The sequence below is a fragment of the Lolium rigidum genome, chromosome 3 (genome assembly GCF_022539505.1).
Source record: "Lolium rigidum isolate FL_2022 chromosome 3, APGP_CSIRO_Lrig_0.1, whole genome shotgun sequence".
NCBI classification, from domain to species: Eukaryota; Viridiplantae; Streptophyta; class Magnoliopsida; order Poales; family Poaceae; genus Lolium; species Lolium rigidum.
In genome coordinates, this window is record NC_061510.1 from 25314849 (window position 1) to 25332878 (window position 18030).

General features: G+C 46.5%; 1 protein-coding gene across 2 annotated transcripts; it reads right to left on the bottom strand.

Annotated features, from left to right (window-relative positions):
* Positions 1 to 6602: 6602 nt before the first annotated feature.
* On the bottom strand, positions 6603 to 7919 carry LOC124695191 (NAC domain-containing protein 22-like). 2 transcript variants are annotated; one of them, XM_047228068.1, is made up of 2 exons: positions 7004 to 7919; positions 6603 to 6784 (listed from the first exon to the last, which is right to left on the bottom strand). In XM_047228068.1, exons 1-2 carry the CDS (start codon positions 7896 to 7898, stop codon positions 6603 to 6605), a joined length of 1077 nt encoding a protein of 358 aa, XP_047084024.1. In that variant the 5' UTR covers positions 7899 to 7919. The 2 variants fall into 2 exon arrangements, with proteins under 2 accessions (XP_047084024.1, XP_047084023.1); XM_047228067.1 differs by having other exon boundaries at positions 6603 to 6786; positions 6982 to 7898.
* Between the last annotated feature and the right edge of the window lie 10111 nt (positions 7920 to 18030).

Sequence of the window (18030 nt, forward strand, 5' to 3'; positions counted from 1 at the left end):
CGACAGGAAGCCACGAAGCTCCTCCTCATCTCCATCGCCATCGCCCTCGTCCTTTGCACGCTCGCCTTCGCCTTCATCACCACCTACTGCCGCGATCGCTGCTCCCTCAGCGAGATCCTTCGCTGGGTGGTCAAGTACGTGAAAGGCCCACTTGTTGCTGCCGCCATCGTCACCATGCTCCAGTCCACGTTCGCTGCGCTCGTGAATGCTTATTGTGACGCCCTCTCCGGGTCCGAGTTTCTCTCCGTGCTCGGCGTCCTCGCCTTCCTCTCCTACACGGGGATCCTCTGGTCTGGCGACGCGGCCATGATGATCGTCGCCGCGTCGGTGGTCGACGATGTCCAAGTGAGCATTACTCTAACAGGTGAGGGGTGGCCCAGTGTGCGTGGTCTACGGGAGGCCTGTCGGCTCATTACGGAGGTGATGAGGATGGAGGGTTTTGTGCTGGCGCTGGTGACGCTCCTCTTGCCCACTGTTCTGATCCCGCTGTACGTGGTCGTGCTCTTGTACACGAGCACGGGGATGGGGCTGTGCCTGCTGTCCGCCGATAAATATTGTCTTATCAGCGGTGTGTACGGTATGTGCTACGTAAGATGGGGATATGCCCATAGGGGGTGGGTCGCCAGTCCCACTCGTCATGACGATGAAGGCCCAAGAAGACTGCCAGTCGCCCGGCCGACTGGACTCGAAGGCGACTGGGCCGAAGACTCAAGGAGGAGATCCGTATGGCCGCATAGGGAGATTACTTGCAGAAGGGTGATGTATCCCGGATTAGTAGCAACTGACACGATTCGGAGTTATCTCCTTGTAACCCTAGGCCGGGGTGGATATATAAACCCCCGGACTAAACCCTAGAAAGGAGACTCTCTGAGATCCAATCTCCCCCTGTAAGCTCTTGGCTCCACCGCCGACTGAGCCCCCCCATTGTAACTCTCCACTGAGCAATAAGATCTAGCAGGACGTAGCCCTTTTACTCTCCAGAGGGGCTGAACCTGGGTAAAACCTTGCGTTCCTTGCACCTCGACCCGCAGATGGCAATGTTCCCTTGCCCCCGCATCAACGAAGTGCTACCTCCCGTAGCATCTACCGTGGTCATATCCACGACATAAGGGCTGCCAGTGTGTACGCCTGCCAAGTCTACCACTACCTGCAAGCCATGGAGAGCAAGGAGGTGGTGGTGGCTTCTGATGACTATGACCAGATTCCTTCCGGTGAGCATGAAGTGATCGTTAATTAGAGAGACAGTAGTATATCTCTGATGCTACTTAACTACATGAGCATTATACTTGTTCTGCTATCTGGGAGCTAAAAGGAGACATCAAAGCAACAATGTAACAATGTAACTCTTGGTTATTTCGAAATGATACCCTGAATCAAGTACTCCGTATTTTATTTGCCTCATCTGTGGTATGAGATTAATCTTGAAAATTTAAATGTGATTCGATCAATCAGTTTGGAAAAGATAAGCTGTGCACTTCAGGAGGCAACAAATAAGCTGTGTACTGCAGGAGGCAACATAGTCCCGACGGCGACCTCAGGGATATTCCCTCAGTTCCATAATTTATTGCAGCTTAAACTAGTCTCTTCTAAATTTCACTGAACTTCTAGAAGGAAAAGATGCCAGTGAGTGATGGCAACAAAACTACATATGTTCCCAATGCGTTGGACTCAAAGTGCAAAGTATTGCAGTAAGGGTCATTTGCCCACAAGGGTGACTCGAAATTTTATATCAAACTCTCGGATAAAAAACTTGATTATTCCTCCAATTCTCTTCGGACAACCTGTCAAATAAATGAACAGTTTTATGTACATAACTCCACTGAGGTGTTGACGGGCACAACACTGTGTAAATAATACAAATCACTTAATGATATAAAGCAAGTACGTGAATGATATATTTTGTATTTTGAAGATAATAAGGTGTTGAAATTTAAAGTGCAAGTAAAGTAAATATAAAGATGTTTCTTATGGATAAAAATGGTCTGGCTTCATGGGTTCACTTGATCTCTCTGATAAACATGGTGGCATGAATAAACAACTTAAGAACAAACAAGTGATAACAAATAATATTATGTGATAGCATTCCTCATAAAGATGATGCAACACATCTCACGAATACTCCCTTGGAAAGGAAACTTCTCAAACCAAATTTAAGGTTAAGGGCATCTCCAGCGGCGCGACACATTTTATTGTTCGCGCGCGTCCGTTTCCGTCGCACCGCGGATGCTGAAATGACCGTTTTCGTCCGCGCGTCCATTTGCGTCTGGGGGTGGCTCCAGCGGGGCGACGCATTTTTATTTCTATTTTTTCTCTTCTCCATTTAAACATAGTTCCAAATATTATATATTGGAACGTGATTTTACACAAGCTAATACATAGTTTGGAACATGGTTTACACGAACTAATACATAGTTTGAACCATGGTTGACACAAATAAAACATTGGAAAATAAGGAAACCAGTTGTGTTGATTTCCGTATGTTCGCTGCCAAGAAAGAACATTCGAGGGCACACCCAATCATCCAAACTGGAAAATCCAGCGGGAGACGGTGCCCTTGTTGGTTCTACCGAGGAAGAACAGACAGAAACCTCCACTACTGGCTTCATCTGGCCCGTAGCCAGATTCGCTGCAAAGAAAAAACACTCTAAGTTCTAACTATCGGTGTCCGAGCTGGATTCGCCGGTGTGGTAGTGCCTGCGGCAGGCTGTGTCGTCGCACACCTTGACGATCATCTCGCCGTCCCCCTCGTAGAGGAAGGTGAGCTGGCAGCCGGGCTCGAGCGCGAGGTCACGGGCGAACTTGTCCCACCCCGTGTGCAGGTACATCTTGCCCTGCCCATCGAACAAGACCTCCACGGTCCAGCGGCAGAAGTTGCAGCTGGCCTCCCGTAGCTGCGAATGCGCCGGTTCAACGCCATCGACGAACTCGGCGAACTTGTCCGGGAGCCGCTTGATGCTGAGTGGGTCGTCGTCGATGCGGAGGAGGAACTCGAAGCAGCGGTCCTCCTGCGAAGACGAGGAGGGCGCAGGCGACGACGAGCGTGGGGCCGTAGCTGCTCCACCATGGCGGCCCCTGCCCCGGCCCCGGGGGCGCCCAGGGCCGCGGCCTCGACCGCCTCGCCGGCCACCAGGACCGGCCATGGACTTCCTCGCGGGCCTGGCTGCGTCGCAGGAACACCTAGGCGGCGCTACGGTAGAACTTTGTGGCGGCTAGGGTTTCTTTGGAGGAGTGGATGAGGAAGAAGAACGCGCGCCCCCTTTATATAGGCCGGAGGCATGCGGTGGCCGCGGGATGCGTGGCGTTACCATTAACATGGTTGACGGAGGTAGGCTGCGGCTGCTCGGCAGCCGAGGCATCACCATTAACGTGGCGCAGACTGCCGAAGCGACGCAGCGGCGCCAGTCGCTGGCGCGTTTGAGAAGACGCATCGACGCAGGGTTGCTGCCAGGCGGGCCCGACGAAACGTCCGCAAGACGCGAGCGGACACTCTGCGCGTCCGCGCAACTTCCGCAGAGACGCATCCGAGGCGCATATTTGGGCCAGGTTTGCGTCTCCGCGGACGGCCAGGTCACTTTGCGTCGCCCCGCTGGAGGTGGTGCCAGACGCATTCGGTCACGGCGGACGAAAACGGTCGCTCAGCGTCCGTTTGCGTCGCGCCGCTGGAGATGCCCTAACAGAGTATTGTCTTAAGAATTATGACATGAAGTGGATTATAGTAATACCATTTTGCAAGAAAGGCCACCTAGATTGTTACTAGATGGACAATATTGTACATAACCTTTTTTTATCCCTATTGAGGTAACCAATGAAAAGGTAAAAACTTTACTAACACATAAATTTGTGTCACTTTTACATGCATAGTACCAAGTTACTCCATATAGCACACACATCCCCCACAAGGGTTCTTGTATACAAGTTTGATCAGAACAAATCATACATGAACGGGTAACATATCCATCTATCAATACACCAAACAGAAAACATTCACTACATCTCATTGCTCATCTCATAAACAAAAGATCTACCATCAAAATATTACATAGATGATCACAATCATGTAGGCAGGTAATGTGATATTAATTATGAATCACAAGGGAGATATTGATGCAAACTACTTCCACAAACTCATAGTCCAGCGGTAGACTACACCCTCTTCTACCATGGTGGCGATGATTGTGTTGGAGAAGCAACAAGGGGCGACTCGGCGGCGTTTCCCCTCTCAATGTTCGCACTACTTCTATATATGTTTTTTGTATTTCTCTCTTTTCATCTTCCCAACTTCATGATGGAGGTCATATATATTATCACTATGGGTCAAAACTCATCGGATGGGATTGAAACCAAGGAAAAAGGGGTCACGAAGCCCGAGGTGTTCCCCACAACGAGGCCAGGGATTGGGCCGCGCAGTGGGGCCTATCTTGCGGCCCACGTGCCTTATGGCCTGTCTCCTTTGCTCATCTTTTGATAATTTCCAAAAAAATGATTCTCCAAAAATTCCAGTTCAATTTGATGTGTGTAAGTTCCTTGAAATTCAAAAATATGCAAAACAGAGGTTTCATGTACCGCAACAACAAAAACCAATGAAATAGGACTTTCATGAAAGTCTTCAATAGTCAATGTAAAACAACTAGGAAACCTGACACATCATGCATATATCATATAATATCGTATCATAATCCGCAAAGTTGATGGATACATTATGCATGCATCAACATCCCCAAGGTTAACATATGCTCATCCCCGAGCATAAGGGTGATATAAAATCATGGACTTTGGTGTTCTAACCATTTAGTTTCATATCTTAATTATCATTGCTGTTGAAGTGCATAACAAGTATTAAGTGCAAACAACAATAGCAAGCAGGTTATAAAGTTATATATCTCATAAAACAATCAAGATCATATGCAACGCAAAATATTTTCTACTATAAAGATTATCCAATTGAGCAATGAATCAAGACTTGTGCAACTGCATAGTGTTTAGTTATTTTTAATACCTATTAATTAGTTGGTCATAAGAATGATGGATGGAGATTAAATAATTTGTCTTTTAACTCGTAATAATATTGGCTAAGCCCTTCTCATAGAGAAGCAGGGGTTAATACATAATTCATAATACATAAGACTAGAAGAGCGTGTCGATGTGAAAATGTTCACGAAAAGTAAGAGTATGTAAACAGTTTCAGATCATCCATGTGAAGTCTAAGATTTCTTACAAAAGTAGCTCCCGTTTTTAGTTCTCCTGCCAACAATATTTCACAAACCATGGCTAACCAAATCTTTGGCTGCCCACCAAACTTTCAGAGGCTCTTCATTGGCTGAGTTCACACCATTCAAGTCGAAAGATGATGAAAATGTCACAAGTCACCAGAAAATCTCGCAAAAACCCACGGGTGCTGAAATGTTACTGTAATATTGTCGAAATGTTGCTGAAATATTCATGTTAGCTTGTTATGCTCAAATATTTTTATGGGTATGGATATCCATGGATATCCGGATATTCAGCGGATTTGAATTTGGAGCGACATACATACCCATGGATACTTTCGTGGGTGGGGCATAGTGAGGTTGATGGATTTAGGCATGGATCTGGTTTTGGTATATCCGTCCAAACCCGCTACATCGCCATGCTTAGCTATGTGTTTGGTGCAATGCTCAATTTATTTCTAGTTTGGAATTTCAGAATTTTATATGGGCCACGTACACATTAGTCTACCCAATATCAGGCTGAAATTCTAACATAAACTACAACCCAATGAGAAAACTATTATTAAAAACTGATTTTCTAGAAAACATGCAACTAGGTAGGTAATTTTTTGTATTAGTAAATTAATCATAAACTAATTCCCAATGCAACAACCTATGTGAATTATATATGTTTAAATTGATCACAACAATAATAGTCTAATTTTATATTAAAATGATATATCTGCTTAGACTAAGGTCAAAACCATATTTGGAGAATTGCCCCATTAACTAATGGGATTAATTGGACAAAAATAGACTGGAGCCTGCCCTCCAAACCTTAGCGCACCACGCTCTGTGGTTCTCTCTTGTGAGTGTTTGCATGTATATAAAAGGACAACTTCGATTACATCATCAGAATTCTTATAAAGTCAGAACTTCTAAAGGATTAGATTTCAAACATATCTCGATTCCAATCTGAATTCAGCGCCAACTTTATTTCAACAGTACATAGCTTCAGATTAGACTCTATGTTGATATGTTTTGATGTTATTTGTGTCGCCTTCAAAGTTGCCATCTGAGAATTTATATAAAGTATATAGTAATGACATAATATGTGTCAAAAGTTCCGGAAAAAAAAATCAACCATTTTAGATCCCAAAGTTTGACAGTTAGTACTTGGAAAACATAAGACTTCAAGCTTAGGTGCAACTTCCATGTTACACATCCCATTCCCAAAATGTACAAAAGAAACAAAAGATCGACTTCAAGATAGGCACGTAGCGCTACAGTACTATGTACAACTGAATTCACACCTAACCATTTATTTTTGTTGAAATCAAACTTTGCATGCTTGCTCTTGCACAGCTTGCATTTGGAGATCGATGGTGAGTTCGTCGTCACCTCGATTTTCGTCCTTCAGTAGTAGAGCAGATGCGCGTATGGGGACATGCAATGCTGGTCTTGCCACGGGCTTCGCAGCTGCGTCAGGAACGGGTCTTGCAGCCACTCCAAGACTCCGTGCCCCGCCGCCGGAAGCTGCAGGCTGGGCAGGTCGAACACTCCCCGGCTCGCCGCCGGGAGCTGGAGACTGCAGCGTGGGCTCGCCAAGGGGAGCGGGAAGCTGCGCGGCGGATTCGCCGTCGGGAGCTGGACGTTGCAGGGTGGGTTTGCCGCCGGTAGCTGGCCGCTGCGCGGCGGGTTCGCCGTCGGGAGCTGGAGATTGCTTGGTGGGTTCGCCGCCGGGAGCTGGATGCTGGAGGGCGGGTTAGCTGCCGGTAGCTGGAAGCTGAGCGGCGGGTTCGCCACCGGGAGCTGGAAACTACTGGGTGGGTTCGCCGCCGGGAGCTCGAGGCTGCAGGGTGGGTTCGCCGCCGGGAGCTGGAAGTTGCAGGGCGGGTTCGCCGCTTGCTGCAGAGACGACGCCGAAGCCACGATGACCGTGGCGACATTAGCCACCTCCTTCTTGGCTTCTCTGGGCGCGCCGTCGTTCTTGCTAATGCCCGACGGCGCCGCCGACGATGACGAAGAGGAGTGGAACAGGAAATTGTCCTGGACGTCGTCAGAGAACGACAGGTAGTTGTCGGCAGCGGAGGTGGCGGCCTGGACCGGGCACGCTCTGGCCGCGCCGCCGTACCCTCCGTCGCAGCCGCCGGGCCTCTGCAGCATCATCTCCTCCATCGCGGAAGCTCTCTGCTCGAGCTCCCTGAGCGGCGTGGCCTTCCGATATACCTTGCACAATACCGTGTCCTCCCTGGGCGGCGCGGCGCCGGCGGCGTGGTCAGGGAGGCGGTACTCGTTCATGACCCAGTCCGTCTTGGTGCCCCTTGGCGCGCGGCCGTGGTAGAAGACGAGCGTCTTCTTGAGCCCGATGATCCGCTTGGGGTCGCCGGTGCTCCGGATAGCCCTGTCCGACCCCGTCGCCTTCCAGAACCCCTTCTCGGTCGTCCGGTTCGGCCGGCCGCCGCTCCCCGCCTTCCGATCACGAGGCACGAAGAAGTACCACTCCCTCTCGCCGATCTTGGCCATCCCGGGGAGGTCCCAGGGGTCGTGGCGGTAGATGTTGAGGGTGCCGATGATGTCGATGTGGAGCTTCTGTCCGAGGGCGACGCGGGAGAGGTAAAAGCCGAGGAGCTCCTCCTCCGTGGGGTGGAACCGGAAGCCGGGGAGGTCCTGCTCGATCTCCATGGTCGGCGACGCTACTGACACTGCCATTGTCGTTGCTCGCTGATGCTCTGCTCGTCTTGCTGTTGTATGTACTGGATGATGAGGTGTTGTGGATGGCGGAGGTATACGTGGCTTATATAGAGCTGGGAGGTGATCGTAAACTGGTGGCAATTTACCAGCACCGGGACAGCAACTGGTTCTATAGTTCAGTACGGAAGAGTTGTGCCGGCTATAATTAGCACTAAATTACTCATACATTATGTTTTGGCGGCTTAATTTTATTTTAATTTGGAGTCTGCGTTTGCCGTTTGGAGACTTGTGGAGTTTATTTTTGCGAGAGTGGCGGGAAACAGAGACTTGCGAAGTCAGACACTCGCACAGATTTACTCCATTTGGTCATCTACATAAAACGATAATTTTCAGTTGCTACTGTGTTTGCACATTCAGAGTCCTTGTGTATATGTTTATCTTCTTTTTTTTTTCTGCGAAACGTATATGTTTATCTTCTGCCGCACTGCAGCTCGGAATAACTGACGACTTCTCGAAACATTCAGAGATTTAGCACAGTTTTTATTTAGAGGTTGGATTGCTCTCGAATCATTGCAAGCGGACGCAGTCACCTCTGCAGGCACTTTGCCATTTGGTTGCGTTTTTGTACGTTTACCTTGCACCTGCTGATGTGCCGTTCAACGGTTTTTTTCTTCTTCAAAGGAGCCTGTTCAACTTATTGATGTTGCATTCTCAAGAAGGGAAATGCCTTCTTTTAATGAATCACCGTGCTGTCACCGTATCTAAGGACCCAAATGTGTCCTGATTATTATGCATACGTAGCCGGATTCCCTGCGAAATTGCACATTTTCGTAAAGAAAGAAATTCACATATCCTTGTCTCCTGAGGAATTGCATGAGTAGATATTAAAATGAATGTACTTGTATATAAAATTATCGGTTTTGCTACAATTTTTCCATCCCACCACTATGACCGGCCACTGTAAGTACACCTGCGATTTCCATTCAAGTCCTGCAGGCTCTGATACCACTTGTTAAAGTTGTTGGGGTCTACTACAAAAGCGACTTGAACCACCAACATAGCCCAACGTTACATCAGGCTTGTCACCCCCACCCACCAAAAAGACTAGCCCGTTAGTAGGGAGAGCCTCAGCCTTATAAGTCGCTCCCGCTCTCCTCCCACAACCGACGTGGGACTAAACCCAACATTGATCTTCTCTTGTTTTTCAACAAATACATAATCCCTTCGAGTGATTGGGAACTGAAGACACTTGAAACAACTATCGACCGCCCAACGACTCCCCTCATCGTTGTTTGGCCTCACCACGTAGACATGGAGACGTTCTGAAAACATCATAGTGCACATCCCTAGCATCATCTCCTCATGTAGGAGAGATGATATGCCTAGTGGTTCGAGTGACGGCGCCCGACACGATGTTCCTTGTACTTCAGTTGTTGTGGGTGTAATAGAGATTCGCTTAAAACCTAATCCAAAATCCATTGACAAAACCCTCAACATATTTTCCTCCTTGAATTCCTCATCCTCGGGATCTAGCTTATCACTCGACGATGGGATCTTGGGTCCTCCGAGCCAAATAAAAACCAGCTACTTCTTCTCAACAATGATATTGTCACTCACCCCTATAAATGTAGACATGGAGGCATTGGCCCCGCAAGATAGTCTTGCCAGTGGACGTTGTGATGACAACATGATGAATGTCGGGTCGACCATCTTGGAAAGTAATAGATCTTGTTCTACAAGGTGACACGCTTTGTCATTTCGGCTATGCGTCTTTCCGACGTCTTTCTAGGGTTGGTTTGACTGGTATGCCTCTGTGATGGTTAAAAAATTGGTATGGCAAGGAGGGCTGGCGAGTAGCTCTCAAACTATAAAGGGTTTTATGCACTATCGTTGTGACTGAGAAGTTATTTCAGGTCGATGCCCGTGTGTTGTGATGTGGTGTTCATATTTAGCCAGGGATGCAAATTGGTGACCGTAGCCCTCCGATCCTCTTTAGTTCAATCAAATAGTCTGAATATCTGGAAATCATAATTTTAAAAAATTAATGCATTTGTGAACTAGAGTCTAGAGAGGATCGGAGGTGCCTTCGGAATTTGCATCCCTATCTGTTGTCGTGCCAAGAATGGGGCTATCTTGTCGTCCGGTGTTGTATTTGCATGCCTTAGGAAAAAATGCAGTTTTTAACCCGAGCTCATATATTCCTGCTCCAGTTAAAAAAAATGTTAAAAAACGCAAATAAAATAAAAAAAAGTCTTGATTTTTTTTACAAGAAACATGAGAATGTGTTATAACTGGAAGAAAAATTGTGTGAGAAATGACATGTTTGGTGGCCTGTACAAAGATAACAAATTATGGTTTTGTTTGGAGCATTTGGATTTGCTGTTTGCAACAATCAGATTTGTCTTTTTTGCAAACACCGGTACATGTATCTTTTTTAGAAGATTTTTGGCATGCTATTAGAACACATGTTCATGTTAACCTCCCAAAACCAATTTTTTTTGCATGGCTTCTTGCCCAAAACCGCATTTGGACCGCCGACCGCCTTCAAAAGCGTGGGTGGCCAAATTGCGGCCTATGTCCCCTTTGCAAGCAAACCTTCAAGACGGCTTTGGGGCAAAGTGGCGGAGTGGTTGCATAACACGGACATTACCCCGAATGGGTGGGCCGGCCTATCCATCGAGTTTTGGTGGTGCAACATGACAAGCTCTCATATGCCGAACCGCAAAGCCATCTCCTCGCTAGCTCTTCTTGTCACTTGAGAGCTTTGAAATGAGCGCAACGCAAGGGTTTTCAACAAGTATGCCAACCACGATGTAATCCTAGATAAGATTAAGAGAGAGGCCCGCTTGTGGGTTATCGCCGGTGCTAAACGCTTGGGTCAAATCATGCCGCGAGAGTAGTCTCTTGTATTTTTCTTTCTTGTTCGGACTTTCTTGTCAAACTCTTCCCCTTAATTAATCGAATGGGGCAAAGCTTTTGCCCCCGTTTCAAAAAAAAATTAATTGGACACAACTTTCAGATTCTTTTTATTTGCTATTTTTCCCCAATTTTTTTTATTAAAGCAGGAGCATATGAGCTCGGGAGCGGAAAAACCATGTCGGGACTATTCAACTCGTCTTACTTTTATGCAGGAACACCTTACAGTTTTGATGTTCTTTACGAAAATCAAGCCTCTCTACAAAACTTTGGTGTAATAATTTAGTCGATAGGTCGATTTCAAGAGGTGGACGCGTTTCGACCTTAAGAACAGCCGCCATGCAACAATGATTATAGCCTTATGTACACTGTTTATATTGTTTAATTAAGAGATTTCACATTGTTCAGTATCTGGAAACATATGACTCGACCGCTTGCCCACATCAGCGGAACATTGGACTTGTATAAGCTCATAGGATCGAGATGGCAACCATTTTCATAAATAAAAGGTGTCAGCCTTGCGTCCTTGCTTTTTTTTATCTTTATCTGTTTTTCTCTTTTCAGCTAGACTAGATACACAAGATGTATATCCTGGAGTTAAAAAATGGCTTGTTTTACAGTACCTTTTACCTCTCCTAAAAATGGAGAGGTATGATTTCTTCAACGGTTAGGATTGAGCGGCCCAGCAGCCCAGCAAGATGTAAAAAAAGTGGGAAAAAGTTAAATTTAGTACGTATTTGGCCCAGCCCAGCAACAGACCAAAAGGAAGCAACGCACACAAGCGAGGCCACCGCCGCCACACCAGCGATCTAGGCCGCCGCCGCCACACCAGCGATCTAGGCCGCCGCCGCCACATCAAGCAGGGACGTCGCCGCCTCATCTCCATTCCACTGGCACATCCGCCGGAGAATCCACCGCCTCATCCACTCCGCTGTCACGTCGACCAGCGAGCGAGCCGCCGCCACATCGAGCAGGTTAGTGCAACCCTTGAGGGCGACATCAGACGTCCTTGTGATAACAGTCCATGATCGATGTTATTACAAGCTTTACATGATATGATCTGATAAGCAGGACACCACACGTCCATGATCGATGTAAAAAAACGACAGCTCAACTCCCTCCTGCCTAATTCTTCAGGCAATGAAACTTCATTATTCTCGAAACAGGAAGAGCAGACATAATCAGACAACTAATTTGAATCTATTGTTGTTATTTTCTGAGCAAACAATCTGTCATTTTGTGTGCCGTTAGTGAAATTCTACATGCTGCTCTTTTTTTATTCAGGTACATTGACTGTATGATGATGCTCCTCTCCGGATTCTTGATCACTGGTTTTGCATTGGCTAGCTATCTGCGACATGTAAAGTGCAACCGAGATGTAATGAGAACTAGGATGGTTCCAGTTTTGCTATATGTAATACTTACATGAACTAGTTCTTAGAGCTGAATGTTCTTGGAAGAGTGAGTCTATTTATTTTGCTTAATGTTGTTGTTTCAGTCCGTTCAACAGCATACAACTGACTGACGAGAAGTCAGGTCAAAGTTTAGAGTACATCTTCTTTTCCAGTTGATGCATGTTTCGTGAGTGTAAGTCAGATTACAGATTTGATGGTGAGATCATATCGGTTGAAGCTCTTGGCATGGCAGGCTCTTGCGTTTCGATTTCTATTGTCGTCAGGTGATGTATCATCAGGAATGCCACTTTGTTGCAGCACAACATGTATAGGCCAATCGACCAATTTTAAAATTTGTTGTGAAGTGGCCCCAACGGGCATGCGATCAAGTTTCATATGAATATTTTATTCACTAAACTCTGTATTTGAACTATTTCAAATGTCAGATAAAGAGTACCCACTTTGTTTATGGAATAACAAGATTTCTGAATCAAACAATATACCTAGCTTACTTGCCAGATTTCTGAATCAAACCGAATGACAAATTGAATTAAACACAAGTAGTTCCAAATTGGATTAAAAACAACTAGTACCAAACATTACAAACTGACTTAAACACCGGAGAGAAGCCGATCATAGCAAAAACTCCAATCATGCATGGCCAGGAATGCCAGGATTCTGCCTTCGATTTTGCCATCCGGGTCTTAAACTTGTGCTTGCAGCTGAGGTCTTCGTCCTTGCCAGGGTAGAAATCGAGGCCCTCCATCATCGTCAAAGGGCCGCAGTCGATCACCTCTTTCACGTGCAGAAGCAGACTGTATTCTTGTGTGCGCTTCTCTGTATAGGAGCTTGGAACCGGCGGTGATTCAACGCCCCGGTCAGAGCGCGGCTGGTCGCTGGGTCTGGGTAGGCAGCACATCAGGCACCGGCAGTAGAGCAGACAACTCACTGGGCAATCAGGATCAAGTAATAGAGAAATGCCGTTAACACGCACAGACTTTGCTATAAGCACATATCATCAGATTAGTGTGTCAAATAGCTGTTACTACTGGTTACCTCACACAACTACATCAATAAGCACAGACCATGCATTTGCATATTTTAGGCATCTTCTATTTTAAATTTCTTCCTTTCAAACTTGAAATACGCACCAACACTATTGACAAACCCTGGATTATACAAGCGAGCACCACAGAATGACTTCATAAGATGGTTGCCAATCATATTGAATGGAACTAGAATATGGACTGATTGATTGTTATATTCACGGAATTGGTGAGGTGACCTGGAGTTTTATTACACAAGTATGTGTCTTGTCCCATTCCTAGCTGGACATTAAAGTTAGACAAGAATTCTGGAAATATAGCAATTACCCAAGGTGGTCTATCAATATGTGAACAATCAGACTACATTGCATAATCCCCTTGAGCTGTTTCTCACAAAAGATAAAACAAACATCCTATGATCGTGGGAATACTTCTCATATTGTTGTTACAGATTATCAAAGGGTTAACTGTTGAAGAAATTCATTTGTTATCCTTCAAATATGTAGTTCCATGTGTTTTCTATTTAGAAAAAGAGAGGATCAGTCCTCGGCATGCATCCAACAATTTACGCACATTGTTTACTCCGGTCATTTGCTGGAACTGAGAGGATCAAAGGGATCCACACAGTGATTGATATCAGGACACCAACACCAACCAACAATTCTTTATCCCCAATCAAGAACTAACCCAGCAGTCAGAAAAATTAATTTCCCCAAAAATGACCGAGAATCGAGTGCTTGGATATACTACCTTCGAAGGAGAGAGCATCCAGGAGGGCCAGGAGATCCTGTTGCAGGTCATCGTATGACGCCGTCCCCGCTTCTAGTGGCTGGTCGGATAGCCCGTACCCTCGCCAGTCCAGACGGACGGCGCCATACCCGGCCACGACCAGCATCAAGAAGCACCGGGGGAGGGGGGAGATGGAGATCCAGCTAAGCCTGCCGGGGTTACGGGTCACGGCGGCTATGTCGCCGGAGATGTGACAGCCGAAGATCACCGGCGGAACTCCATCCAACGAGATGTACGAGGGTTAGGGGTAGGCCGGTGTCGTCCAGCTACCAAACGATGGTACGTGTGCCGGCCTGCCGGGGCATGTCTGTTGGGCCGGGGCCCGGTTACATCCTCTTTTTGTTTTTGTGCAAAAATTGGCACAGGTATGTATCATACCTCTCAGGTTTTGAAGAGTGGTATGAATTGTTTTTGACCTTTGGATGGACGAAAATAGAGGGTTGTTATTTATTTGAGGGTACCACAAAAGAACTCTAAAAAATAGTTAAGTGAAGCCTTTTGTTTACCGGATGCATTAGCCCCGTCTACAAAAAGAATTCATAAATTTGTCTAAATTTATATTTATCTAGTAGATATTCTCTAATATAGATACATTCAAATTTAAATAAATTTCAGACACCATTTTATAACATATTTTTAGAGAAAGAAGAAGAGGGAGTAGTAGAAAAGCTAAACTAATGACCGTAATCGATCGGCATGCCAGGCCATATATAGCGCAGTGAGAGAACCAACCTGAGGTTGGATGATTAGGAGGGTGGTTGTACCCCGACCTACCAGAGTTCAAATCCCAGGTTTGAAATATGTGTATCTCATAAAGACGAAATATTCATTCAGTGGAAAGCGGTGTTCCTGTCGATAGCGAGACACCTATAGTGACTATGTTAATTTCAAGATTCAATCCGTCGACTCAGTCTTTCGAAGTTGCTCGTAGGGGTAGGGTGTGTGTACGTGTGTGTTCATATGGGTGAGTATATACACGTGTATGTGAGCGTTTGCGTGTGTTTATACTATATTTCTAAAAAAATAGCTGAGTTGGGCCTTCCACCCGCACCGTTCTGCCATATGCAGAATAATCGTCAGACTTAGCAAAAACAGGTAATAATCATGTACGGCATCCGTATAAAGTTAATTGGCTTAACTTTGTCTAGTTTTAGTATGTAAAATTAAAAACATCTAGTGTCTTGCTGGCTTAAATAAGTGACTTGGTCTGATTAATCGTCACAAGTCGTCATGGTAGTAAAAAAAATGCACTACCCCACATTTTTTCGATAAAGGGAATATATTAATATTAAAAGATATCAATTACACCTAACCTCTGCAACAACGCAACACCCTAATAGCAGTACGGATGCACACAACTAAAAAAGAAAAAAAGAAAACTAAGAAACATAAGTCCCGCTACAGCATCTCAGGCCTAGCAACAACAATACTTCCACCACCAAGACAACACCTGAAATACAGACTCTCCAAAAGCGACGCCTCCAAGAATGGAACGGTGCACCATCACCGTCGTCGCCCGACCAAAGATCTTAGGTTTTCACCCTGAAGATAGTGCCCGCTCTCAAAACAATGCCTTCAACAAGGTCATTGCCGGGCACAACCAGTTAAGGCTAAACCTTAAGTTTTCACTCTGAAATGTAGGAATCTAAACTTCACCTCTGCTACCGCCCCCACTTTCATACCACTGCTGTGGAGCCCGGAACACCAAGCAAGTCCCTCAACATCGCGGAGACTTAAACCTCCCTTAGCTAGTCATCCAAATCGGCCTTCATGATATTCCCTTCTACTGACTTCACCATTGACCAAAATGTCACTTGATGTCAACACAAAATAGAGCTTGGCGCCGCTCCTCCAAAACCAAACGGTCGGAATAAAAGCATGGGTGCGCGCGACCGAATACCACCCGATCCAGCAAACACGATGCAAAAGATACACTGTTCCATTCGCCGACGGAGCTTTTCGGAACTCATCACTCAAGCCAGATCAAGACGGACAAGCCTCTGGTAGGTCTTCATCTTTGCATGAGAGAAACCCGAGGACCTCCACCATTATCGCTAGACCAGCAACCACCACGCCCCAGTCACTCCTGAAGGATCACCAGAGAAGAATAAGGCGGCACGGAGCACCGACAATGGCTTGGCTGAAGCCATGGATCCTGCTTCGATTGGGGCCAAGAAGGCCCAAATCAAGCCCAGATCGCCGCCTCCGCTGAACCGCCGCCGGGGGCAAAGGCTACCACGCTCCACCCACTCCTCCATGATGACCGCGAAGTGCATCAGGCCACGGCCACCGCAGCCTTGCCACCTGGCATCCTCAGCATTTGCCTCACCGCCTCCCATGAAGCGCAGCCGCGAAGCCCTTTCCACCCTTCGTCCTTCGGCGAGAGGGGCGCCGTCACCGCCACAGGAGACGACAGCAGCAGCGGCCTGAGGGGCGGGGGATGAGGGGCCACTGGGGTCGCGCGGAAGGGGGCCTCCACAGTCGCCCAGGAGGGGAGCGGCATGGGAGGGTTTCGGGAGGGTTTCTTAAAAAATATGGAGAATTTCACTCGTACTACCCCCACATGTTTCTCTCATTTGCATAGCCAATTGATGCCATGGCCAAAGTTGGCCTGTCAGCCATGCCGACCAGGCCCAACACGGCTCAGCTAACCTCTCTAAGCCTCACCCGTTGCTAAACCTAACCTCATCACCTTAATCCTCCTAGCGCCATCAACCCAACGCACTCCCGCACCTAGCCTCGCTCGAGTGGTTGAGCCTCTCCCCGCTTCTTCCTCTGTGCCGCCGGTGAGGAGCGGCGGCAACTCGAACCTCTCTTCCAGAGCTCTGCCCTTTCTATCCCTTTACATATCTTTCTCTCTGAAATCCTCAGGCATAAGTGATCAACGACTATCATCCGCCGCTATATAGTATTTGTATAGTCGTCGACGAGGCAACTAGTCGCGCGACTCGCCCCGTGAGTCAAGTCGCTTGCGCGGATTAGCCACGCCGCGCCGACTCAGCGAATATATAGTGAGTATACGGTGACTCAAAAAAGAATGGTATCTAGATAAAGCTAAGTCAATAATTTGGAACGGATGGTAGGAGGACCTACGGACTAGGGTGGTAAGGGCATCTCTAGCGGCCCGACGCATTTTGAACATGTTTGCGACCTTGTGCATGTCTCGTGAGGATGTTTCCAACACCTTTGCTATTGTATCACCCTTTTTACAAGCAATATTGTGCAAATTGGACATTGTTTTTGAAGACACTACACCACAGCACAACAATGCCTACCGAAGTTTCAAAATGTTGGTCGGTATAGCTGGTTATGCTGATAGATTGTGGATCGGGCATACCTAAAACTTTGGTGTCAAACTGCCGGTCGGCATTGCTATAATGGCCATCGAACGATCGGTCGGGATAAAAAATTGTTGTCCTTTCAATCTCATCTGTTGGTATGTTCTGTTTGTGTACAGGCATCCTCTTCAAAGAATGAATTATCACGTGGAATTTGGGTTCGCAACATATATTCCACCAAGTAGGCGGTGGTTCTCTTCAACTGGATGGTTTGTGTACATTCTATTTCATTGAACATGCACCTTGCAGCTATTCTTTCGTAGACCTCGTAATCATGTTGAGAATATTGAACATGCATGTGTATGTGTGAGAGTTATTGCACCATTACCGGCTGTGTTTTAATAATCCTTAGGAGAATATGTGTTTTGATAATTTGAATGTATGCTTGCTGTAAAATATGTTGATGCTTGGTCTGTAATGGCAAATTTCAAGGATGTGAAAATACGTAAATGTGAAATGAAATTATTTGGCTGTGATGAAAATGTTGGTAGGTGAAACTATTACCCTCAGATTGCTAGTAAAGGTTCAACGCATGGCCAATGGATTGTTGGTCGGCAAGTAAAATACCAACAGATTGTGGGTCGGCAAATGAATGTTGGTTGGGAAATAATTGTAGGTTGGAAAAAATATGTTGGTCGGGGAAATTCTGTCGGTCGGCATAGAAAAG

Coding starts and splice junctions, on each gene's coding strand:
- LOC124695191 (XM_047228067.1), bottom strand. CDS start 7,898: ATGGCAGTGTCAGTAGCGTCGCCGACCATGGAGATCGAGCAGGACCTC. Junction 6,787..6,981: donor CAGCTCCCGGTGGCGAACCC/GCCGCTCAGCTT, acceptor CCCCTTGGCGAG/CCCACGCTGCAGTCTCCAGC.